The sequence below is a fragment of the Pelodiscus sinensis genome, chromosome 5, assembly GCF_052426305.1.
Source record: "Pelodiscus sinensis isolate ZL-2025 chromosome 5, ASM5242630v1, whole genome shotgun sequence".
Classification (NCBI taxonomy): domain Eukaryota; kingdom Metazoa; phylum Chordata; order Testudines; family Trionychidae; genus Pelodiscus; species Pelodiscus sinensis.
In genome coordinates, this window is record NC_143056.1 from 65,315,045 (window position 1) to 65,340,160 (window position 25,116).

The 25,116-nt window shown below is 40.7% G+C and overlaps 1 protein-coding gene across 3 annotated transcripts in view; it reads right to left on the reverse strand.

Moving 5' to 3' along the window:
* The window catches only part of LOC102452501 (cytosolic phospholipase A2 epsilon), a 41,924-nt gene extending 17,142 nt beyond the window's left edge, over window positions 1-24,782 (reverse strand). The window contains exons 1-11 of one of the 3 annotated variants that reach the window (XM_006130366.4): window positions 24,672-24,782; window positions 16,668-16,740; window positions 13,780-13,916; window positions 10,666-10,797; window positions 9,532-9,572; window positions 8,323-8,365; window positions 7,740-7,797; window positions 6,020-6,186; window positions 5,808-5,894; window positions 4,025-4,062; window positions 588-735 (exon numbers count right to left, since the gene is read on the reverse strand). In XM_006130366.4, coding sequence (XP_006130428.3) covers window positions 588-735; window positions 4,025-4,062; window positions 5,808-5,894; window positions 6,020-6,186; window positions 7,740-7,797; window positions 8,323-8,365; window positions 9,532-9,572; window positions 10,666-10,797; window positions 13,780-13,916; window positions 16,668-16,740; window positions 24,672-24,767 — 1,020 coding nt within the window. In that variant the 5' untranslated portion in view covers window positions 24,768-24,782. The remainder of the gene's footprint in view (window positions 1-587; window positions 736-4,024; window positions 4,063-5,807; window positions 5,895-6,019; window positions 6,187-7,739; window positions 7,798-8,322; window positions 8,366-9,531; window positions 9,573-10,665; window positions 10,798-13,779; window positions 13,917-16,667; window positions 16,741-24,671) is intronic. The other 2 variants (XM_075927206.2, XM_075927207.2) reach the window with 2 other exon arrangements.
* Window positions 24,783-25,116: the final 334 nt, after the last annotated feature.

Below are 25,116 nucleotides of genomic sequence, written 5' to 3' on the forward strand. Positions count from 1 at the left end.
ACACAGTAATCTTTAATTAGCTAGGTAATGGAAGTCTTTGCATTTGGCCTGGAATTTAGGGGTTCTGAGTCTGGTATGTGTATCACTTGTGGTAGAAAAGCTTGATTTTCCATCCATTCACTTTACAATCAGTTTTTAAGAAGATGGTACGTGAACCAATACATTTTGGGACCTGCACACAATGTAGTCATCTTAGCCATGTGGATTTCGAGGAAACCTTCACCAGACCCCTGAAAGGCAACTAGCTTAACCCAGCTTTCAAGTTAATCTCCCAAACCGCTAAGAGGAGACACTTGTTCAGAAAAAATTTCAACAAAAATAATTTTCACATTTATGAAAACGTAACTTACTAACTTGCTTCCAATTAAAAAATCAGGCCCATTTGTGGTAACTCTTTCCAGAACAATTCACCCCAAAGGTAAAAATGTGAGAAATGTATAAACATCTGAAAAAACATCTTTTGGAACAAAGACACTTTACTACATGGGTCGCACATGCTCCACCTACTATTAGTTTATTAGTCACATTTGCTGAGCACTCACATGAGGGAAGGAGAGAGTAGACACCCAGCATTCCACTTCCCCTACCTCATGATCCTGCAAGTCCTCCTCTAGCTGGAGAACGTTTTTCAGGGCAGCAGCAACATACTTCTTTCTTTTACACAGGAAATCCTTCTCCTCTGCACACAGGTCATACCCTAAGCGCACGTCTAGGTCTTCTGGGCAGGAACAATAACTAGGACAAATACATGCATACTCATTACATAATAATATTCCTAGACAATTTCATGACTTACATTACAGAAAACCCTAAGCATATTTACAGACAAAGCTTCCCACACCCCTATATAACCAGCTTTATGTCACATGATCAGGAGAAAGGAGACAATGTCAACAATAGTTGACATTTTAATTTTATTTTCTAACATTAGCTGAAGTTACATATTGCTGCAATTTACTGAAATGGAATTTCTACTCTACATCTCAGGTGAAACCTAAAGGGGCAGATTTTCATTGGAGCCTCCTGAATGATGACAGCAGAACTGGTGGAGAGTCATCACCCTCTTGTGGCTAAATACTACCACAGTATTGCATACACAGAATTATATTTACATAGTTAACAGCTCTGAAATGTATGTAATTATGGCACCCTCTAATGGCAGCAGTAAATAGAGAATATGGGGTGCAATCCTGTCCCTACTGAAGTCAGTGGAAGTTTTGTCAATTATTTCAATAGGGCTGGGAGTTTGCGCTAGCAACTCTAAACCTCCTACACAAGGACAGCTTTTCATAGCTAAGCACTAGTAGATTTCTTTCACATCTCATTTTATTCAAGAATGGTGAAGCACACACTTACCCAAGGAGGGAGATTATGGGCATGCAAAATTTGATTTTTAAAAACAAAGCTGTTTTTTAAAGTTATCCAAGTGAAAAAAAGAAAAGTGTACAGAAAACATTTTTTCCTCCACCAAGATTAATCAGAAACAGGTAAGTGTATTTTCTCCAAAGTTACAAATGAAATTATCTTTTGGACAAAAAACTTGACAACATTAATAACATGTTAGTTACAAACAGACTCCTGTGTAGTCTGCGACAGTCTGCACCCAGACTACTGAGCACAGCTTTCTCATTTCTGTGGCAAACTGTATTCTTCATCTGAGTTGCAATTTGTGCTGCATCATGAAATGCAATAAACCATTTTAGAAATACACTAAACAGACTGCATTATTCATTTTAATATTTAATGCAATATGACCTCATTCTGAAGGTATGTTGCACTAGAGCAAAAGTCACAATTTGCAGTGCTGGTGAGCAATTTGCAGTGCTGGTGCTGGTAAACTTTTCAAATTAGGGGTCATGCACCACTACACTATTTTTGTTCACTACACTATTTTTCTCATTTTAAACAAACATATTTGTTTGACAGTGACTGGTAGGATTCCCTTCCCTCATCAGATGCAGATCCCCCTATCTAGCTGCACCCTTTATAATAAGGAGAAATTCTGTCCCTAGCTAAGTGGCTGCAGGTGGCCACTGGTACAATGCTACTTGTAAGATTCTGCTGCATAAAGAGGATAAGAGCTGTGAAGTGCATACAGGGAATCTGAGCTGCTGTGCATCCTAAGGAGCACAGAATGGTGCTAGGACATGGGCCAGCTGGGGCTAGTGGATCTATCACTGGTCAGAATTGCCAGAATATTCCTGACAGAATGAGGTGTGGGGAACAGCACACGGCTGTGACAATCTCATAAGTGCAGCAGTAATAATGGAACAGCTTCCTTACATGGCTGAACCTGGGTCTGGAGACGAGGGATGATTCCCTTTCCCCCCCCCCCCCATTCACAGAACCTAGCTACTTGAGCTTGGTGATTGTATTTAGTCAACTCAATAACTGAGGCCTGTTATTGGTGATGTAGTTGGAAGATAGATAAGCTAATAAGCAAATGTAACACTGAACATGAACTCCTAGGTATAGCGAGTATATAATTTGGACTGCTTTGAAATTAGTTATATAAATTATCATATAAAATTATAGATAAGTTACTGTTTGGCAACATAGAGGGATTTTCATCACCTTGAGCAATAGGAGCAGGTCATTGGTCATTAGTATCAGACAAGCAGGTCAAGCTGGCAGTGGCTGTGAGGGGCTTCCCTATGAATACCATGCACTGTTCTTCAGTGATTGCTGTATGGCAAGCTCAAATGTTGTCTTTAATCATGAAAAAGAATAAACTTTGATGTATTGTGATTAAGGTCCTGCTTCAGGAAGTCACTTAAGCATAAGTTTAAGTCTCTCCCTATTCAGGAAAGGGCTTAAGAATGTATTTAAGTTTAACAAAGTACAGTAAAACTCCGATGGTCCGGCACTCCTGATGGTCCAGCACCATCAGGAACCCGGAAGTGCTCCGGGCAGCCGGACCATTGGAGCTGCTCTGCCCCCAGCTACCCCGATTCAGCCGCTGCTAAAACTGACCAACGGCTGAATCGGGGAAGCCAGGGGCAGAGCAGCTGGGGTGCTGCCGAGTTGGTCCCGTAGTGCTGCCCCTCGGGGCTGCAGGACCCAACCCAGCAGCACCCCAGCTGTCCCCGATTCAGCCGCTGCTGAAATTGACCGGCGGCTGACTCCAGGAAGCCGGAGGCAGAGCAACTCTGCCTTGGGCTTCCTGGAGTCAGCCGCTGATCAGTTTCAGCAGTGGCTAACTTGGGGACGCCTGGGGCAGAGCAGCTGGGGTGCTGCCAGGTTGGTCCCGCAGCGCCACTCCTCGGCGCTACTGGACCAACCCGCCAGCCCCCCAGCTGCTCTGCCCCAGGCATCTGGATTCAGCCGCTGTTGAAACTGACCAGCGGCTGACTCCAGGAAGCCTGAGGCAGAGCAGCTGGGGGGCTGCCGGGTTGGTCCAGTAGCGCCGAGGAGTGGCGCTGTGGGACCAACCCGGCAGCACCCCAGCTGCTCTGCCCCAGGCGTCCCCAAGAGCAGCTGGGGTGCTACCGGGTTGGTCTTGCAGCGCCAAAGGTCGGCGCTACCGGACCAACCTGGCAGCACTCCAGCTGCTCCGCTGCAGGCATCCCCAATTCAGCTGCTGCTGAAACTGACCAGCAGCAGCTGAATCAGGGACACCTGGGGCAGAGCCGGACTATCGGAAGGGGGGGCTATGAGGCGTCTGGGGTGGCATCCCCCCCACCCCAGACCCCTCATAGCCCCCTAGTCCAGAAAATCTGATAATCCGGCACCCCCTGGGTCCTAAAGGTGCCGGATTATAGGAAGTTTACTGTACTTTAGTGCTCTCCTGAATAGGGATGCTTTCTTAAACTGAGGCCCATCTAACATAACTTCTCTCTAACGTGCAGTATTATAGACTGGGGGTGTATTTTGCATTCATTTAAAAAATGCGTTCTAGTTTTCGATCCAAAGATGTCCATTTTTTTTTTTTTTTTTTTTTTTTTTACAGACACAGAAAACAGTAGGGGAAAAGCTTGGCTAACAATGTCACCGGTATCCAATAAAACAGGAAAAAAGCTCTTACCAGTCTTCTGCCTTCACATTCAAATCAAATCTTTTCTCCTGAAAAACAAGAATATAATGGTGAAAGTACTATCATAGTTTTAAACTCTCTTTCCTTCCCTTCAGCTTTCAGAGTGAGGGTTTGTATCTGCTACCCCGGAGATCAATGTTGCAGTAATTGATCCACCAGCCATCGATTTATTGCGTCTGCTTAGATACAATAAATCAATCTCTGAGCTCTCTCTCATCAATGCTGGTATTCCACCAGGACAAAAAGAATAGCCAGTGCACACAAGATGCCATGCTAAGTACGTCGTCTTCAGCTACACTATTTGTATAGCTGAAGTGACGTATATTAGATTGATGGCGGGGCTAGTGTAGACAAGACCTGAATTTTATTTGCTCCCCAACAAGACACAGCTGCCACAAAATTGAGTCCCCCAATAACCCAAGAGATGTATATAGCTTCAAAATCATTAATTTAGTTTTTAGTGGAATTTATTCTTAGTTTCTCAATATTTCCAAATGGTTTCAGACAACTGTACCAATTTACTTGACTGAGAACTCAGTTGCACCAGACAGTTTGCTCCAGAGCACAGTCAATTTTTAAACCAAACACAATGAACAGTGAAATCTTGCAGCTCCCAAATGCATTCTCATAACTGCAAAACTGTGACAGTCAAAGAACTATTGTGTATTAGTGCACAAATAAAATAAAAATAAATCAGGCCCTGCAGAAAGGTTCATGATTGAGGCAGAAGATGGGAGTCTGAAGTACTGATATGGAAGCTTGTTTATTCCCTGAGGAAGCATATCTGATATCAGCTTGTTTCAAAAAGATTTTCCAGATTAAGAAACGTTTAATTTTTTTCTTATAAGTAATATTTGGGGAGATATTTAAGTGCTTATGTCAACATTTATGCAGGCAAAACAATTAACTGCACATGGCAATCATTCAAACATGCATTTTCTGCCTGTGCATGCAGTGGACAGATTTGTGTGTACAAATAAGTGTCAGTATGTGGCACGTGAATCTTAGCCTGTATTGTTTAAAAATGTGGTTGTTATAGTCGTCATCATCATATTTTTGTGTATCTGGATAATTTTTTGTTTGGTGCAATATTCTGTACAAAGGCTGGTATTAATACACCCTTCTGAGACAGAGAGAGCTCGATGGCTAGCATTGATGGCAAGACAAATAATGTAAGTTGCACCAAAAAATCCTCTTCAATGTAGGTCACCTCCTGAAGTAAAAGGACAACAGCTGCCTCTCAATCCATGAATTCAGACTGAGGTGCAGTCTGGAGTGGCAGAGCTGGGGGAGGGGAGAGAGCAGGGCTGAGAAATTAGGGAAACAGAATGCATACAGGCTGGGGAATGGGGATCCCAGCTGTTCAACCTGCCTCTCCTCTTTTTAAAGGACAGTTCAATATACATTTACACAGCACCAGTGGTGTCATACTTTGTGACAACCTTCACTGCGCTGTGCCCAGCTGTATTACCCATCTCTGGATCCTCTGTTAGCATGTGCTAGGCAACCCAGCCAAATGGTAGCATCGCCTTTAGCGACACGTAAACTGCTATGGAGAAAGGAGCCAGCAAAGCAGTAGTCATCCCTGCTGCACAAAGCTCCATGCAGAAGACCTCTCCAAGGCCTGAGGAAAAATTTATAGAGATTTTCTCCCTCTAGGTTTCTTCCTACGAGCTTTCTCTGTGTGAAGGGGCAATCTAGTCCTTTATTCCTATATTACAATGTTTTTTAATGGGATCTTGTTTATTGCGAAAGGCTGACAGCTGATACTCACCTCTGCTACTGTTACTCTCTCTCCCATGGGAAGTGAATTCAGCATCACAATTGGGGAGCCCTTGTTTACAGTGTAGGTACAAGTACGCTGGGGGGGAGGCAAAAGAAAGTGTGTTTGCATAAAAGGAAAGGGTTACACTGCTCCCCCATAAAATAGATCATGCTTTTATCTACATATTACTATTATGTTTATAAAGGACAGCTATAACATACAGCATTATAACGTTTCTTCTTCGGGAGCATAACATTCAGTGTTGGCTCCATACACTTGATGTAGTGGAACTTGGTAGGATTTGAAGGGCTAATCATGGCATTGGGGCCCAATGTAAGATCCTGTGTTCCTTCATAGGAACCTTTCACTGTAAAGGAGAGGTCTTTCTCTGAAGGAAAAAGACAAGGCACACAGAGAACTTTATTATTATCTGACTGCAAAATTATGCTTATGTGATCAAATTTAAGAAAACATTTAGGACTTCCCTATAGTCTCCAAGGGTGCATCTACACAGCACCCTAAACTCAAAATAAGATACGCAATTTGCACTATGCAAATTGCATATCTTATTTTGGACCTATTTCGAAATACCTTATTTTGAAATTTGGCACATCTACACAGCGCCAGATTTTGAAATAATGTGCTATTTCGAGACATCCCTTAACCCTCATGGAACAAGGGTTACCAGGATGCCAAAATAGTGCACCCATTATTTAAAAAAATATTTTGAAATTAAGGTTGGCTTGTGTAAATGCAGGGTAGCTATTTCAGGATTTCTGGTATCCTGAAATAGCCCTGCAGTATAGATGTACCTCAAGAGTCCAGCTAATAAGCCAAGAAAATCATAACCCCACTAGAAAAAGCCTACTACTCAGCTACACAAACAGAAATTTAATGTTTACAAAATCTCAGAGGGGTAGTTGTGTGAGTCTGTAATTTTAAAAACTACCAGACTCTCTCATACTAAAAAAAAACAGACATAGCAGTTAAGTGTGGCTCACCACTGTAGCTCATTTATTCAATGTGTCATGGAAACATCAACATATTTGAATCAAAGGGACTCAGATAATCAAACAAGATTTTTGAAAAATAATATACATGGGTGGGATTCAGCTGAAATTAGGATAAGAAGGAAATTTGTATTGTATTTGTATTTTTGTGCACTATATTCCAGTAAAGCAAATTTTTACTATAGCATTTTATATCATACACACTGGCCAAAAGTTCTAGATAAATGACCCCCTAGACTAATTTTTGGGTCCATTTGTTTTATGTTTAGTTCTTTCACAGACAATAAGTTGGTATTATAATAACCTCCCCTATAGTTCTTGCATATGTTATTGTAGCATCAAAATGCTGACTTATCAACACTTCTGAAAATTGGTCTGGCACCAAATCTGGATTTAGGTGCCTGACTTTATGTGTTTTGGTTGGTTGGTTTTGCACCAGTTCTACAGCATGGCATGCATGCTTTACAATGGATTTGTTTATTGCATAATCTCATAATACTTGAATAAAATAATATAGTACAAAGAAACTGAACTCCTTTGTATAATTAAAGATGAAGAAATTTAGGGCTTTGAATTGTTTGAAATGTTTGCTAATGAAAGCCCCATGTTCAAATATACATCAGCTCGAGCAAGGGAATAAAGTTAAGACTGTTATGATAGAAACATAACACTTAATGTCCTGACATTTCTGTGATTAAAATCACCTCTATGGCGTCGTTTTAATATGATGCATTTGCATATAGCCATGTAGATGTATGTGATGGAGTCATTGAAATCTGCAATATATATCGTGCATCTTTCAGTAGCTGTTTGTATCATGTGAAAATATTGTGTTATTCCTTGCATTTATTGTAATGACCTATAGAACAGATTGCGATCACAGCACAAGTATGTAAGTATTAGCAGCAAGTTAATTAAGCAATAACCTCACTTGATTTAGGTTGCTTTTTCTCATTCACCTGAACTTCCAAACAGCAAAGTGCACGAGACTGTAACAGAGAATAATTAAAAAAACAATCATGAAAGAGAATGTCTCCATCTGAGGTTGCATTCCCAACCTGACCTATTCTGCATTAAGCCTGTACATCAATGATGATTAAAAGTGAAAGGCTCTGTTGGGAGGGCTGATACCTACAACCTACCTCAGTGTCTTCCACTGCTAGGAACCGGGTGGCTGAACTGGCTGGGGAGGGGGCGGGGGTTCCCTGTTGTACCACTTCCCGTTTTTGCAAGTAGGTCTCTATAGGTTTTTGGGGGAGTGCTGGCTTGAGGGAACTCACAACTGCTCCTGTCATAGCCTCTCCAATCACAGGACACTCTAAGATATACAGTCTAAGAAATAGAGTGAAACAGCTAAATAGCAGAGAAATCCTAGTTACTTCACTCCCAGCCTCTCTCAACAGGAAAGAGAGGGTATTGGCCGGCTGACTACAGAGCCATTCCTAGCTTCTCTAGTCCCACTTGTATTACCAGTTTTGTTACAGGACAGAAGAGATCACAGAACAAAAAGTTACCACTAGTGTTCCATTAGTAATGATGGCTTCTGGAGGTACTGAACTAGGAAACAAAATGAAAAAAAATATATATATTTCACAAGTAGGTTAAATCAAATAACCATTCATTTTCCCATAGTTTTTCATTGTGCTATATCAGTCCCAGAACCATGTAAACTGGAATCTTAGTTTAGCCAGTTAAATTCTATCACTAAGAACAGCGCGTCTCATCACACACATTTAATCTACCAACATCATGCTAGCCTACCAGGGAATATGTGCTGGGAAGTATCTTGATTTGAAGCATTTGCTGTAGACGAGGGAGAAATTGTAACAGCTATTGCATAATTTTCTCAGACAACAGTTTCACATAGCACTGCTGAAATGGGGAAGCAATGTAAGCCAGTAGATGGCACAATGGGCTAGCAATCTGGAGGTTTGGGATCTATTCCAAGCCTGCTCCAAGCCTCCTGGGTGACCTTTCCATGCCTTAGTTTTCCCACCTGTCATATGGAGATCAATGGATGAAAAGAACTGTGTATTATTACTACATTTAACATACAAAGGAGAACATTTCTGGGAATGAAGTGATACTGTAGGAGGCAATCAAAGCATTCACAGCTTAATAAGCCAGCTTTCCCATTTCTAACTGTTACCTTCACCATCCTTGTTGGGTTTGGTTTTGTCCTCGTTTGAACCTACAGCCCTGGGCTTGCTGCACGCTGTGCATGCTTCATAGAAAGCTCACTCTGACTTCCTTTCCCTTAGGTTGGGGATCCCCAGGAAGTGAATGGCATTGCAAATATTTTCTGTCAATTGGTGCAAAATGAAATATGATGAAAAATTAACCAAACTATTCATTTTACAGGTACAGGTCAAGGGTTTTTCCATAGAGTCTAAGCTTAAGCACACATGAAAAAATGGATACAAACGTTTTCTGAAGAATATAACTAGGCCACAAATTGATGTTCTAGGTTCGCCAATATCAGGAAGAATTTTTTACATTACTGATAGTCAGATTACAGAAGAAGCTGGCAGATTCCGTTGCTACAGATTAGCCATATACAGCGCAGTGGGAAATATACTGCAGTGGGAAATTTACTAGAGTTCTGAACTGAATGGGTCTGGTAATTTCCTATGGAGGCAGCAATTACATGAAGCAGGTTTCCAAGTGCTGTTTTATTACTCCCTGAATTTCTGCATCTTCTAATTAATTTGCTTTTCACTTACGTGGTCTCCAAGGTAAATTCTACCTCTAGTTCCTCCTGTGCCTAAAAATAAAACAAATAGAAATGAGCCAAATCATTATGTTATTCTGTCCCTTTAGGGACACTTGGTATATAAATCTGACCCTCTGGCATGCAATATAGGACTCAATGGGTAAAATTTAATGACCTATAAAATATAGAAGTTGAGATAAGATGTTCTAATGGTCCATTCTGGCTTTAAGCACTATGACCATTCTGCAAATTAACCTGCACTTTTATTTACTGGTGTAAAGCAGTCACTTTGCAGCTTGCTTCATCTTCACTTTTTTATATTCTTGATGTTCTGCTACTCAGCAGCCTCTCTTGCTATTCATATGGAGGGGAGGAGGTCTAAGAGGGTTCTATGTCTTGTTACCTCATTTCTTTGACCTCAATTGTTAAAAAACAATTGGTATTACTGAATGATTAAGAGACGTTCTTAATTCACCTGCCCAACATTCCTTATACTTGCATCAGCAGCACCAATATGCCAGCCATATTGTTTAGACATAAAGATAATGGCTAGATGTCCCGATGCCACTTCTTTTCACCTATACATAATATTATAACAATCATTTACACAAATGTAGAGAACTATAGAGCACAGTCATCCAAATATGGATACTTAAATATATTCAGATCTTGTATTTACCTTTTAAAACGGGAATTCATGTATGAAATCCCCATTTAAGTGACCAAAATTATGTGTCAGTCTATATAATTTTAACTGATTTTCTATTAGCACCAGATTTAGATGTTATAGTCACATAGCTGCTGGGTCAATGGAAACCTGACACAAAGGGCCTCCAATTATAGCCATTGAGTTTGATAGCATCAGGGAGGTTCATTATTGGTGGCATGATCAGGCGAAAGGGTCTTTGCTAAGAGTATCATATGTTTGCCATGTATCATTGGCCAAGCACAGAGAGGCCAAACTGCTCTGTATAATGGTGAAGCAGTTTTATTGTGTAGTAATTCAGAAGTAGTGGAGGTACAGCTGGCCAATCCACGACATAAGAAGGAAAAATATTAGTAGTAGTACAATTAGAAATTTAGTCAGGAACCACAGACAAGTGTGTCTCTCTCACCCAGCCCTGCACATTATTTCAGACCTCACCTTTGGATCTGTCTTAAAGTACATAAGAACTCTTTCTTCAAGTGGAAGCTTAGCTACATCAAAGCATACAGTGAGGAGGTGATCGTCTGGGGTAACAACGTCCTCATCGTAGACACTGAGTTCCAGCACGTTCTGGGGAAGGGAGATGACGGAGTTTAGAAACCCTACATTCTGGCTTGCACAGAGCTCAGGAAGCAGGGCATCCTGGGGACAGTTTATATTTACTTTATGTGGGGAGAAAAAGAAATGTAAAAGGATTAAGGACATTTTGTAGAAATCTATTTTAAACCTAAGTCATATAGTTTCCTCCCCAGTTCAATTAAAATGCAATTTAAATGCTATAAGTGAGTGAATGAAAATTAATAAGAATCCAGATTCCAGCTATTAGTGCATTTGTTGCTGCATAAGGAGAAATTATGGATGGATCTGCATGATGGTGGGTGCACTGGCCACCTGCCCAACATCCCCTGCATGGGCCCCATGCAGAAATGGACTCCATATTACTTAAGAACTGCTCAGCCCCCACAAATCCTGCTCCTGTGCTGTATAAACACACCAGTTTCATTGCACATGGGACATTTCGTTCTGTGGAAGAGGGGGAAGGATTTGCCTCTAAGTTACAAGCCACATATATTGGGCTTCATTTTGCTCCCATTGACATCAGTGCAAATGATGCTATTGTGACTTCAGTGTGATTAAGGATAGAACCAGTATGGATAGCCTGCAACTAAAGAGCAAAACCTATCCTCTGACACAAAGCTCAGGGCCCCATACTTGGTGGAACTGATACAGTTTTGCTGAGCAAGAAGGTGAACACTCTTTGTGAATTGTCTTGCAGTGGTTATGGTAAGGTTTCATTTAATGTCAAATTACATTGAGTGGTAGAGTGAGTGTAAGTCAATGCCATGTAATCTGCAACAAGAATATTTTGCTTATTTCCTGCATTTTAGCATTCAGGTGACCTAGTCATTACTATGGGAAAGTGCCTATGCAATGTAATTCTAATGCTAATGTGAGTGAATGAAATGTGAGTGAATGTTACATTACTATGCCTAATTACACAGTACTACTAAGCGACTCTTTTATTGTCACATGTAAAGACAACATGACATGTATATTTACATGACATTTCTGTGCTGTAAAATTAAATAACTTTCACTAAAGAAATAGTCCAAACATCCTGCAGTTTACCGAGCACTTTAACTTGATACCATGCAGCTAACAAAGGTTTTAACCTAAACTACATCATTTCTGATTTTTAAATGTTTGTTATCTTTAGTTTGATCTTTAAGCCTAGCTTTCCATTTTCTAGGTTTTCACATATTTATTTTTCATAATTAAATGTCCTGGTAGTTAGTTAATGTAATAGTTAAGTAGTTATTGTTTATAAAGCCCTTTGAAAATAAGAAGTGTTATATAACTTCAAAGTGTTGTCATTACTGCTTTAACAGTGAAGTTTTACCATCATTAACTGAAGTGCCACTACTACTACAGCTGTTTTTTAAAGATTTGTTTCTTGGTATCATTTTGGTCATTTACAGATACTTTAAAATGCCAATATGGCAAAACCTTTTTTGTAGATTGCTATTTTCTTCTACTAAAGTAATTTTAGACAGACTATAGATATGTTGTAAAGATTAACACAGTATCTGACAATTTTATATTTATTGAATCAATGCAATTCAGCTGACAGAACTTATACACAGTGATGGCCTCTCCATCAAGAGTATTCAGTGGATAAAAGAACACCACATTCTCTACTGACAGCAAATTGTATATGAGGAAAAAAATCCCTTGTAGAAAATTAGGTTCTTTATGAGACACTAGTCACTGATCTCTCTATTCCAGTACAACCAGTCTTTCCACATTACCCTTCCTGTTGCTTACATATTCATCAGTTTAGCTGTAAAGCACACAATTTGCTAACTCAGGTCTCCCAGCTCGGCTTCACACTCAGCTAAGTGGAGTTCTTGTGCAAACTGTTCTGGGACTGAATCACTCAGGTGGCAGGTAGAACAAAGTCCGTGATGAATCTCAGTTCTTTAATGGTTCAAAAGGAGTCAGGTATTCAGTAGACAAAATACAGCTGTAAATAACAACCACTGAGAAACAGTCAGTTCACAGTAGTTAACAGAGCTGTCTGGAAATTTTTCATCAAAATGTTTTTGGGCTTAGGGTTTTCTTTTTTTATGAAAAATGTAGTTTCCACAAAATCAAACATTCTGTGGGAAAATTTAGATTTTGCTGCAATTTTGTGTTTTCTTTTAGGACAATCTAAATGAAATGTTTAATTCAACATTAATCTGTATTTGCTCAAGATCCTGAAATGCTGACAGGAGTTGTAATTTTGGTACCTCATATCTTCATTCTCTCCCTATATGCTCTTCCTGGCTAGACTCTATCTCCCATGATACACCAAATGCTAACTTTGGTTGAACAAAATTAGTACTCTCAGAAGGCACAGCAGCAGCTCAGAGGGACACAGATTAATGCTGAGCCAAGCTAAAGCAAAATGTTTTTATTTTATTCAACAAACTGAAATGAGACTTTTTCCTATGGGAATGTCCAAATGTTTTATTTCAACATTTCCAAATTAAGGGCTTTTTGGAATTTTCTATGACACAAAAAGAAAGTCAACATTTTGATTTTTCCCCTATTTGGAATGAAAATAAATTTCAGAATATGAGAATTTCCTGTGGGGGCAACATTCTGAAATATTTACCGGCATTCATTGATCAGCCAATACGAATTTATTCTGATGATACAGTGTTTCCTCCTAATTTACGCAGAGCATGCTGTCATTCAGTGCCTGTGTATGGGGTTGTACGGTAAAAGAGTTTTAGACTATGCCTGAAATTTGTACCTCCTGGTTACCTGTGTTGTTTCCATTAACTCAGAAAAATACATTTCTTAATTAATAATGAAATTAAAGTAGGTGATACTTAAACACAAATTTTCCAATCATACTTATCAAATATGAAGATTTTTATTGGATGTATTTTTAATTATCTGAGATGTTAGACTGCAGGTTGTTGAAGATTTGAAAATCCTACATCTGCCTAAAAGGCTACAGATCTCCAGGCTGTCAAAAGAGGGGAATTCTCAGTTTCTTACCTTGATCTGACTCTGGATCCTGAAGAAGAAGGTTTCATTCCACACTGGGTTCTTGCAGTCATTGACAGCTTTGGTATGAATCTTTTCACATGCAGCTGTTGGTAACCATAGGCTGACATAGCAATCAGAATGACTTACTATATAAAAAGAGGTACAGCTTATATGTTAATATATCAATACTCCCTGTCTTAAATGGCACAAACAATTAGTGCACTGCACTAAAATTAAGTTATATTTATTTAAAGTCTGAAATTACAGTAACTGATACCTGCATCTCAGGTTCTCAGCTGCAGGCCTTTACCTTAATTCATTTCCCGTGTGCATATGCATTATGACACAATCGTTAATTTCATGATCACATATTATTTTCCCATAGAACCCCTGACACCTCTGTGTAGTCTGAGTGCTTTACAAAATTGAATTCATTCATTCTAATATTGTTTCTATGTGCTTAAGGGATGTTGTTTTACAGATGGCACAGTGACAGTAAAATACAGGTGTCCTAACTAGATGCCAGATTTGAAATGCCCAGGGGCTGGCTTTTCAGAGTACTTAGAATGATAGAGTCCTTTATAGGTCCAGTGCAGTTGCAGCAAAGTAGAGTGACCCAGTAACTCACAGGAAACTGATAAAAGACAAACCCCTATCATGATCCCTGTGCCACAAATACAATGCTGTCTCACAGCTGTATTTAAATTGTAACTTTCTAACACTACCATCAAGCTGCCAATAAAATATATAAGGCCCTTACTTTTCCGTTGGAACCAAAAACTCCCAGGCTTGGGATTTTTCAGGTTTGAGGGGTGCCATAAACTACATAATATACTGTGGGGGACTTTTCAAGTCCCACCCACTGCCTTGTAAGACTTAGTAACACTGAAACAAGTATGGGACATTGAGGACCTACCACTCGAATGCATTACGTAATTTACGGACAGCCCCTTTCAACCCAAATTGTGTGCTCACTTGCAGCTGCACAGTACAAGTCACTGAGACAGGCTGATCACCAAGCATGGCAACGCCGGGTCACTGAGCACAAGAAACTGTACCTGGAAGTACCTCCTGACAATGTATCCCCAACCCTGTTTGCTTCCCCATCTGCCTCTCTACCACCTAGCACCCCATTCAGCTCCATCCTCCTTTCAACACACCCTCCCCTCTTTCAGGCTCTCTCAGTCAGTGCCAAGCACCTTCTCCACCCACCCACTTCCCAGAGAAATTCTGGGCACATCCTTCTTTACCCAGTGACTGCCAGACAGCTCCTTTCCTCTGCTGGCTCCATCCTCCCCCTCATCCCCGTGCATGGAGGAGGTGGAGCAAACTATTGATATCACAAGCTTGAAGTGGTCAGCTGAAATAAACTGGTGACAAAACAAACTTTGGGCCTGATCCAATGCCCAAATGGAATAAATGGAAAGACTCCCATTGATTTTAATAGGCATTGGACCAGGCCCTTTATGTTTTATATGGATATTTTATTTTGACCTAAGAGTCCAATGCATTTTTTTTAAAGTCTCAGATTCAAGGAAAGAGCTGTCTCACTGGATTTCAAAGTAAGCAAGCATGCTCCTAAGTAAATAAATATCTTTCCAAATTCCATAACATGAATCTAAACTCAAGGGTCAACATGATTTTCTTAGGTGTACTGGAGAAAAATAGGCTATCAGATGGCCATGAAAATACTACTTTTTTAACATTCAGATTATCCAAAACGCATAGGCTAATATCTCAATGCACTCTAGAAACTGTGTTGTCAGTGGAAGACAATACAGGAACATTTGTCTTTCAAACCAATTAAAGCAATCTCAACCCGGGTGTAGCTCCATTTTTTTCAATGAAATAACAAAAATGCACCTGTCCCATCATGATTTATTTATATGAGATGCTGGATTATTTCAGAAACATGTGGCATATGATATTGATATACATGTAAAAGAAAAACTGGTACTTTTTCATTCTTGCTCCTTGATACACATCTTAATTTATTTTGAACAATATGTTGTTTTTCTTGCTACACATGGAAGGTCAAATACTTGCACAATAACATAACTACTAGTTCTCATGTAATACTCTGATAATCAACTATACTGCAATACTATAGCTGTTTATGTTTGCTTAGTAGAGGTTGAACCTCTCTAGTTCAGCACTCTCTTGTCTGGCATGATTTTAGTTAGCTGGATGCCCACATATCATCGGTGTGGCCAAGTTTCCTGTGGTCCCATAAAGTTTGTTTTCAGATACCTGTCCTGGCTCTCAGTGTTTGTGCTGTTATTTAGCTCTGATTTACCCCAAGGGTATGCCTAGACTACAGGTTTTTGTTGTCAGAAGTTTTGTTGACAGATACTGTCGACAAAGCTTCTGTCGACAAAGAGCGTCTAGACTATATCCAGTTCTGTCGACAAAGCAAGCTGCTTTGTCGACATGACAGTGTAGCTGCAGAGGACAGCGTAGATGCAATAACGCCTTCTGTCAACAGAACTCTGTCGGCAAAAGGTGTTATTCCTCGTAGAATGAGGTTTACCGCCGTCAACAAAACTGCTGAGTTCTGTCGACATTATGTTGACAGAACTCGGCAGTAGTGTAGATGCCGGTATAGTTCTGTCGACAAAAGTCCACTTTGTCAACAAAACCCTGTAGTCTAGACATACCCTAAATGTCCTCTAACAGTCCAATAAGCAGTGGAAGTGTGATCATGCTGCTAGAAAATCCTTCTGTGATCCAGCAAATTCTCTGGTTCGGCACTGGTCAGGTCCTAAGGGTGCCGGACTGGAGAAGTTCAACCTTTAATATTAATTACTTTTTAAAACTTATCGTGTTTGTAGTGCTCAGTTGTGTACTGCTTACTTTCAGAATCAAGAACAGTTTTGGGGAAGAGAACAGACACTCACACGCATCTGCTTGACGGAGATTTCTCATTCGTATTATTCTTACAGTGAGCAAGTAAAAAGGAGATAATTCCATCTGCAGAAGAATTATATATGAAAGACAAAAGTTAAATTTAAAGAAACAATACCTAACAAATGAAGAACTTAATCAGGTACTATATGACAATAAAATGTTCAGTGAAAATATGTTCATCATCAATCATTTTCCATACTGATATCGGAAAAAATATATAGAGATTCACAAAATCAGGGATCATTATCAAGAATTATTAATGTATCCCTTTATTTATTTATTGTTAACAGAAGTGCAACTGTTTTTCTGAAAAAAAAATCAGGGCTTACTAGTGAGGTTAGGGTTTTTTCACAGCATTTTTAGAAGAAAGAAAAATTACAGAACACTGGGTTTGGTCTTTGCAGATATAGGAGTCAGAAAATTGCAAGGTATTCTCAGCAAAGCTTTTTAATGTGTTGCCTTCTAGAGGTCAAAACTTATTCCTAGGTTGCTAATAACCTCAAGTTAAATGCTCAGATATCTATGTGGTGCTACTCACCATGATGCATTTATTGCTTTGAAGCAATTTGTTATAACTGCATTGTAGACCTGAGCTAAACTCAGCAGTGAGTGTACAGAGGTTTGTGAGAATTTTGAGTCACGTGGGTTTGTACTGCTTGAATTTCGGTGTGACTTTTAAATGCAAACCAAACCAGACTATCCAAATGAAACTCAAAGCCACCAAGTTTAACCTTGCTTATCATAACAATTATGCCAATCTAAAGATATAAGTTCAAGTGCAAGCAAATACACCCACAGTAGCTCTCACCAAGCTACCACTCTAAAAACAGAAGTATAACTGCAGTGGCATGAGCTGAGAGATGGGATTGAATCCCCTCTGCTGTAGACATATACTGAGAAACAGGGTCATAGGCTCCATCAGGTGTACTATAGCAGGGAACTCTGTAGTCCATGCACTCCCTGTTCAGGCTTTAATCATTAAGGGTACATCTACACAGCAGGTCTAAAGTTGAATTAAGCTACGCAACTGCAGCTATATCAGTTGCATAGCTGATGTCAAAATAGCTTAACATGACTTTTGGCGCTGTCTACACTGCAGGAAGTCGAAGAAAGAAGACTCTTACTTAGACTTTCTTACTCCTTGTGAAATGAGGGTTACCATGAATCAGCGTAAGAAGTCCTGCAGCTTGACATTATTTCAAAATAAAGGCTTGTGGTGTACACATGCACTGTTATTTCGGAATAATGTCAATTATTCCAAAATAGCGGTGCTGTGTAGATGTACCCTAAATGAACAACAATAAGACAATGAGAAGGAAGAAAGGTAACTGCTGCTCATAATATAGCCTGCGGTGCTCTAGAACCCTCGATATAAAAAGTTCTTCTAGCTTAATAGGATGATTCCAGAATCCCTCTGTGATTAATTCCACAAAATGAGCTGCTGATATAAAGCAGATATCCATGGATTTGCAGGGCTCTACTTATTGGTAACAAATAGAAGAGCTTTCTTTTATACATAGGCTTTAATGATGGTGTCAAAATTTGGAGGCTCCCAAACAGAATTCTGTAGTGGAAAGAAGAAGGAAGCTATGTATACTACTTGAATGATCTTGTCATCAAATCTAAGCTGCACTTGAGATAAAATAGAAACATTTTTTAGTGATTTACTACAGCTTGTCAAGCCATCTGCATTTGAGTGCCTGGAAAATAACGTGCACAAGCATATAATCCTGAATATGGTAGATGCAAGAAACACTCCATGTACTAAAGCCAATCTGACAGCTAAGTATTAGAATTTGCACACAAATGCTGTACAGTACTATTTAACTAGGTATGAGCCCATTCCAAATTTAGTCTATTAAATGGACAAAATCTAATGAAAACTATGCTCAATACATACATTTTAACAAAAATAATAGGCAAGATCCCCCCCCCCCCGAAAAAAAATCCCTCTTTCCTGAGCAAAATAGCTGTGACCAAAAAGGAGAGCTTTGCGCAATATGCTAAAGGCCAACAGACTAGAGTTTGTTGTACAAAGGGGGAAAATAAATTCTCTACTAAAGGACCCTCCACCATGAAAGTCCTTCCACAACTATTCAACTGTTTAAATCTAGGGGCTGTTGCCCTGAATGCCACTGCTGAACTTTATTGCTACTGAGTATATAGGGAGAGAAATGGTCAGGAACCAAATATACATCTTTATTAAAGGTCAAAGTTAGCACCATGAATTGTGCCCAGGAGTCAATAGGAAGCCCATGCCGATCCTGGAAAATGGTATAATATGGCTCCATACCGTGATTCTGTGTAACAGGCAAGCAGATGCACTCAGTCATGCAAGCTTATAGTTGAGAGAAGGGTAAAGAGACGACAGAAGCTTAAAGAGGCAAAGAATATAGGTGTTCCTCAAATGTAGCGCACCACAGAACACACTGCAATGACTTAGTCTAGAGGTCACAAAGGCAGATAAGTGTGTCTGGTTCTTCAGGAACAAACTCTAAACCTGTCATCAGATTCAGATGACTATTTCTACCCAATTGGATACAAACTGGGCAAGAATCAAGGGCGCCCTTTTGGGATAGCAGAAGGGAGGAGGCAGCAGCCATGGGTACCAGGACAGCTTGCTTTTCTTCCTGTTCCCCTGACTATCAGGGAGTGAGGGGAAACTACATAGATTTACTTCTCTGCTCCTCCACACACCAGCAGGGTGGGCGAGGCATGCACACAAGCCATGTACTTTCCCCTCACTCCCTGATAGGGGACTGGGAAGAAAAGCAAGCAGTGTCCCAGTATACACAGCTGCTGCCCTCCCTGCTCTCCCAAAATGGTGCCCTTGAAAGAGAGTCTTGATTACGGCATGCTAAAAACTGAGGGTTCACCAGATAGTTTTAAAATTACATATGTCTTATCAAATGAAGAAGCATAGTACATGCAATTCTTCTCCACACTCACTTAGTGCCTGGTCATATAAGGATATAAGGGCACTCTTTGCAGTGCTATCGGGATATTCCCTTTGTCATATCCAAGTGACATGATACACAGAGCTAACATGTACAAACCACCTAAATTCAGATCAAGAGATTACAGCATATACATAGAAAGCTTAGTACAGTGACAATGCATCATGTTTAAAGCGTAAGTTGTCTATTTGAGAAAGTGGCATCAGTTTAAGTTAAGGCGTATCTTAAATTGGCACAAAAGGCTTTGTGACTTTTGTTCCATCTGTTTAAATGGAGCTTCATTTACTTTAGCTTAGGTTGATCATGAATTGCCCGACTAAAACAAGCCATTCAACCTGAAAGAACGTCCATATTGCCTTTTGTACCTGATCAACTACATGGCTACATCTAGACTGGCATGATTTTCCGGAAATGCTTTTAACGGAAAAGTTTTCCGTTAAAAGCATTTTCGGAACAGAGCATCTAGATTGGCACGGACACTTTTCCACAAAAGCACTTTTTGCGGAAAAGCGTCTGTGGCCAATCTAGACACGCTTTTGCGCAAAAAAGCCCCGATCGCCATTTTCGCGATTGGGGCTTTTTTGCGCAAAACAAATCCCAGCTGTCTACACTGGCCCTTTTGCGCAAAAGTTTTGCGCAAAAGGGACTTTTGCCCGAACGGGAGCAACATAGTATTTCCGCAAGAAGCACTGATTTCTTACAGTAGGAAGTCAGTGCTTTTGCGGAAATTCAAGCGGCCAGTGTAGACAGCTGGCAAGTTCTTCCAGAAAAGCGGCTGATTTTCCAGAAAAACTGTACAGTCTAGACACAGCCAACTGGTATAAAAACTATGTGGGTTGAACCAATGCACTTCTCTCATGTAGGCAAGGCCTGCGTATAAGAAGCTGTGGCTGCACTATGAGGTAGGCATGAGATTCCCAACTGACCTACACATTCCTAAGCAAGCTCCTCATCTGAACTAGCACACTAAAAATAAGAGACAGCACTATGTAGCACTTTAAAGGCTAACAAGATGGTTTATTAGGTGATGAGCTTTTGTGGGACACCTAATAAGCCATTTTGTTAGTCTTTAAAGTGCTACATAGTCTTGTCTTTTGTTGCAGCTAGACCAGACTAACACGGCTGCATCTCTATCACTACTAAAAATAAGAGTTTGGCTGCAGTAGCAAAGGTGCACGCAGCAGCAGCACAAGATAGCTGCCCCAAGTTCAAATCCACCTAAACCCTGTGGGTACATATTTGGTATGTGCCAGGTGGCTACACCACTATTTTTAGCACAACAGCTCACCTGAGAGCTAGCACAAATGTGTCTACATCAGCTGGGACTCACATCCCTAGCTCATCACATAGACATACCTATAGAAACTAATTCACAAAACTAATCATACAACTATGTTTTGTAGTGCACACTCTGGTTCAGGGGAGGGCCATAATTTTTTACCTTCAGAAATTTTTGAAGTAGCTCGAGGGAAGCAGCAGGGCCTCAAGAAGAAGGGGTGGAGCCAGGACATTTCCAGGCTTTTCTGCCCACAGATCCTGATTGGTCTGTTGGTGGGAGTGCACATGAAGTCTTTGCTCCCATCCCGAACACCAGAGAGAGTAGCAGCTGGCAGTTGACTCAAAGTGCTGAGCCCATTGCAGAGTGGGGGAAGACTTTATGAGGTTCCCTGGTCCCAGGCCAATCAGGGGGAAGTCTCCTCCAGCCCTGTCCCTGTCCTGCAAGGAGCATGCGGTGCTTAGAGTTAACTGCTAGGGTTCGGGCCCGAGAAGGCCCTTTTTCCTGCCCCTGCTCTAGCTGCAAAGAAGTAAAGATAGTAGAAGGGATCTCTAGAAGCACAGAGTTGGGATATTTTGGATACCTTAAATGGCAGATGGCCATGTGACCCAGCGATCTCTTGGTGCCAATTGACAGAGGACAGTTGGTACATAATGATTACAAGAAGCCCCAAGTTCTGGTAGGCATATGGATAATATGTAGCAAGTTATGAATATGTATTGAAAATTACATTTTTAAAATCTGTGACTTGGGCTGGTCACCATTTAGAAACAGGTTCCTCTCAGCCAGATGTTTATCTACCAATCTACCTACAAGTACATTAAGTATTGCATACTCAGAAGGAATACCTGGTTACAGAGACAAATGCTAATCAAGTGATTGCAGGGGAAATCCTAGCCAGGAAAATTCAAGCAATGGGGAGTTATTCTGCTAGCAAGCAGACACTGGATTTTTGGACCAACATTGTAGAGGCAGAGAAAAACTGGAACTTTCCACTGAGGAGTCAAGAGGACAACTTGTGAGTCTCATGAACAGAAGCCTGACTGTAACACACTGGATGGATTTTGGGTGAGCTTTGACTCTGTGTGACATGACAGTGTCTTGTTAGTTAAATTCAGGCTCAGATAAGCATCTTATGGTTTTATTTTATATATAACCCTTTGTTTCTCAGATTTTTATTTGCTCTCATTTCAATACTTCTCTTTGTTAAATAAACTTAATATTTGCTTTCTTTATAAACAGGTCTAGATAGTGTGTATTAAGTAGAGCTTGGTTCTTCAGAGTCACTAGTAACTAAGTTGCAATGGACTATTCCTTTGGGAACAGAGGATCTGAGAATTCTGAGAGGGTCCAAAGGATCTGGGGCTCAGTATTCCAGGGAGACACTTAGATCACTGGAGGGTGCCTTTTGTTAACCAGGTAAGAGCAAGCAGGGCTTGCAGAGGCCTGACAAGGCCATTCTTGCATTGGCAGAGATCCTAGGTATCCATTATAGTCCACATTACAAATTTGGGGGTACCAATTTAATTCTAAATTATTTGCATCTGGTTTAGGTCTACTATGGAGAAAGTCTATTTTGACTTTCTCCATTGCAGTCCACAGAATTGTATTGTGTGGCCCCCAATCAAGCCCAATAACTTATGTAAAAACTATAGCATATATTTTAGAAAGACATTCAATCTAAGGATGTTAAATATTGATTAATTTACTAGTCGAGTAGTCGATGGCATTTTCATCGACTACTTAACTAGTCGATAGGCACTTCAGAGTTCCTCCTTTGAAATGTACAAGAGCCCTAGCAGGGCTCTTGTGCATTTCAAAGTTGGAACTCCATGTACAGCCTGGGCCAGCAGGAAGTCCCACTGACTCCAGGATCCACGCACTTTGAAATGCACAAGAGCCTGGGGGCTCTTGTTCATGTCAAAGCGGAAGCGCCTATGCAGAGCCCTGAGTTAGCAGGCCTTCCTGCTGGCCTCAGTCTGCACGCGGCGTGCCAGCTTTGAAATGTTACAAGAGTCTCCAGTGGGGGCTCTTGTGCATTTCAAAGCAGAAGCACCTGCCTGGAGCCTGGGGTCAGCAAGGGACTCGGAGTCCCCCACTGACCCCAGGCTCCATGCGGCACTGCTGCTTTGAAATGCTGCACAGAGCCAGGGTCATCTGGGGACTCCCCAGCTGATGCCAGGCTCCATGCAGCATTTCAAAGCGGCAGTGCCACACTGAGCCCAGGATCAGCTGTGCGGCACTGCCCCTTTGAAATGCCGCCATGGCATTTCAAAGCAGCAGTTCTGCAAGGAGCCCATACCCTGGGCTCAATGTGGCTCTGCCGTTTTGAAGTACCCACTCTTCCCCCCCCCGCCTCCTTTGTCGCCTCTATCTAATAGAAGCAAGTAGTCGACTCTACTATCCAATAAGCATTTGCTTATCAGATAGTCGACTAGTCCTTAACATCCTTAATTCAATCTTGATTTAAAGGTTTCAATTGGTGGGAAATCCACCACATCCTTTGTTAATTTGTTCCAGCGTTTAATTATCCTTCTATTTATCCTTTGCACTACACTTGCAAAGACCTGGTAAAAATGTCTGTCTTAAACTGTAGCAATTGATTGATGTAATTTTGAACAAACTGCATAGAATGTGGAAACAAAATGCCCATAGATTTCCAGGGTTCTCAGTCATGTTCTATTTGGAACACCTTTGCTGAACCTGAGTTAGATCTTTGTTTAAATCCACCCTTTTTAGTTTTGAGCTGACTACAGCGTTACTGCACAGACAGCAATCAGTGTAATAAAAGGTATGTCTACACTTTGAGCTGGGGTGTGATTCCCTGTTTAAGAAGACATACTAGTGCTAGTTCTGACCAAGCATGTGTGCTGAAAATAAAGTGTAGCTGCAGTGGCATGGGCTAGCTGCCCCAAGTATGTCTGTCCAAGGTGCTAGGCACATGCTTATCTAGTCCCTCCTGCCTCTTGCACTGTGACAGCTATACTCTATTTTTAGCGCATTAGATTAATTAGAGACAGTGTGAATATGTCTCCTCAGTCTGAGAATCACACCCCAGAACTCTCACCGACATCTAAGCACAAAAATAGGTCACTGACTTCCTAGGACTCCAACAAGCAACACTGATGTATCCAAAGTTCCTTCCTCTCTCTGAATTTGCCTTCCAGCAGTGCTGAGGATCCTGGATGTCAAGGTTTAATCACCCAAAAGACCTATAATAATGTCATGAAAATAATAGACGTGATCAAAAGTGACTCTACTCAAGCTGATGAAGCAGCATTTACTTACACACTGCTGACTGTAGCTCAGACTCAATAACAAGAAATATTTTAAAGTAGAAATTCCTCCTTTTATAAGTAATGATAACTAGAGAGGGTATGTTTTCTATGCATCAAATCAAATGCAAAGAGTAATACAGAGATCAATTTTAAAATTCTCAAAATGAAATAAAATGTTTCAAGCTGCATATATTGGAGAGTTTCACCTATAAAACTTGAACTGTTGCTATCACTAGCTGTCCATTTAAATGGATATGCCAGTATGTCCCAATCTTCCCTTCTTCCAGCTAAACAAGTATGGTTTTGAAGTCCTCTGATTTACAGTATCTTAAATTCAGTATTCCCCTCCACTGCTCACTGGAAAGAATCATGCACAGCAGCTGGTACATAAATACTATACTAAAGCAGGACTTGTAATGCCTGCTTTGTGCTCAATGCATCTGAACTGAAACCTTAAATGAATTTGTTGCTAGGGCTTCTTACCTGAGGTGAAATGGCACATGATGCCGTTTTGGTCTCTGCTGTATGCAAGTCATATGTTACTACTGGCACGTGAGCTGGCAATGGCTCCTGAGACATCTTGCAGTCTTTGCACTGGTAGGAGTCATGAGAAGTTGTTTTATAAATTGACCTAGAGCTCCACCCATCTCATCTCTGCAAGGAAGGGTGGCACCTCCCAGCCTCCTCCCACTACCATAGAGTGTGATGAGTGCACTGGATGACTGTAAATAAGGAGATTTATTGTGCAGCTCTATTGATCAGGTGAGGTGGTAGGACATTTTCCAGATGAATTTTGTTTTTCAATTGTGAAATGCTGGTTTGTCAAAACTGAAATGCTCTGCAGAACCATCTTGTTTTCATCAACATTTGGACAGCAAGCAGGCAGGTTTCTGAGGGAAATCTGCCTGGCTTCCTGAAATCTCAGCTC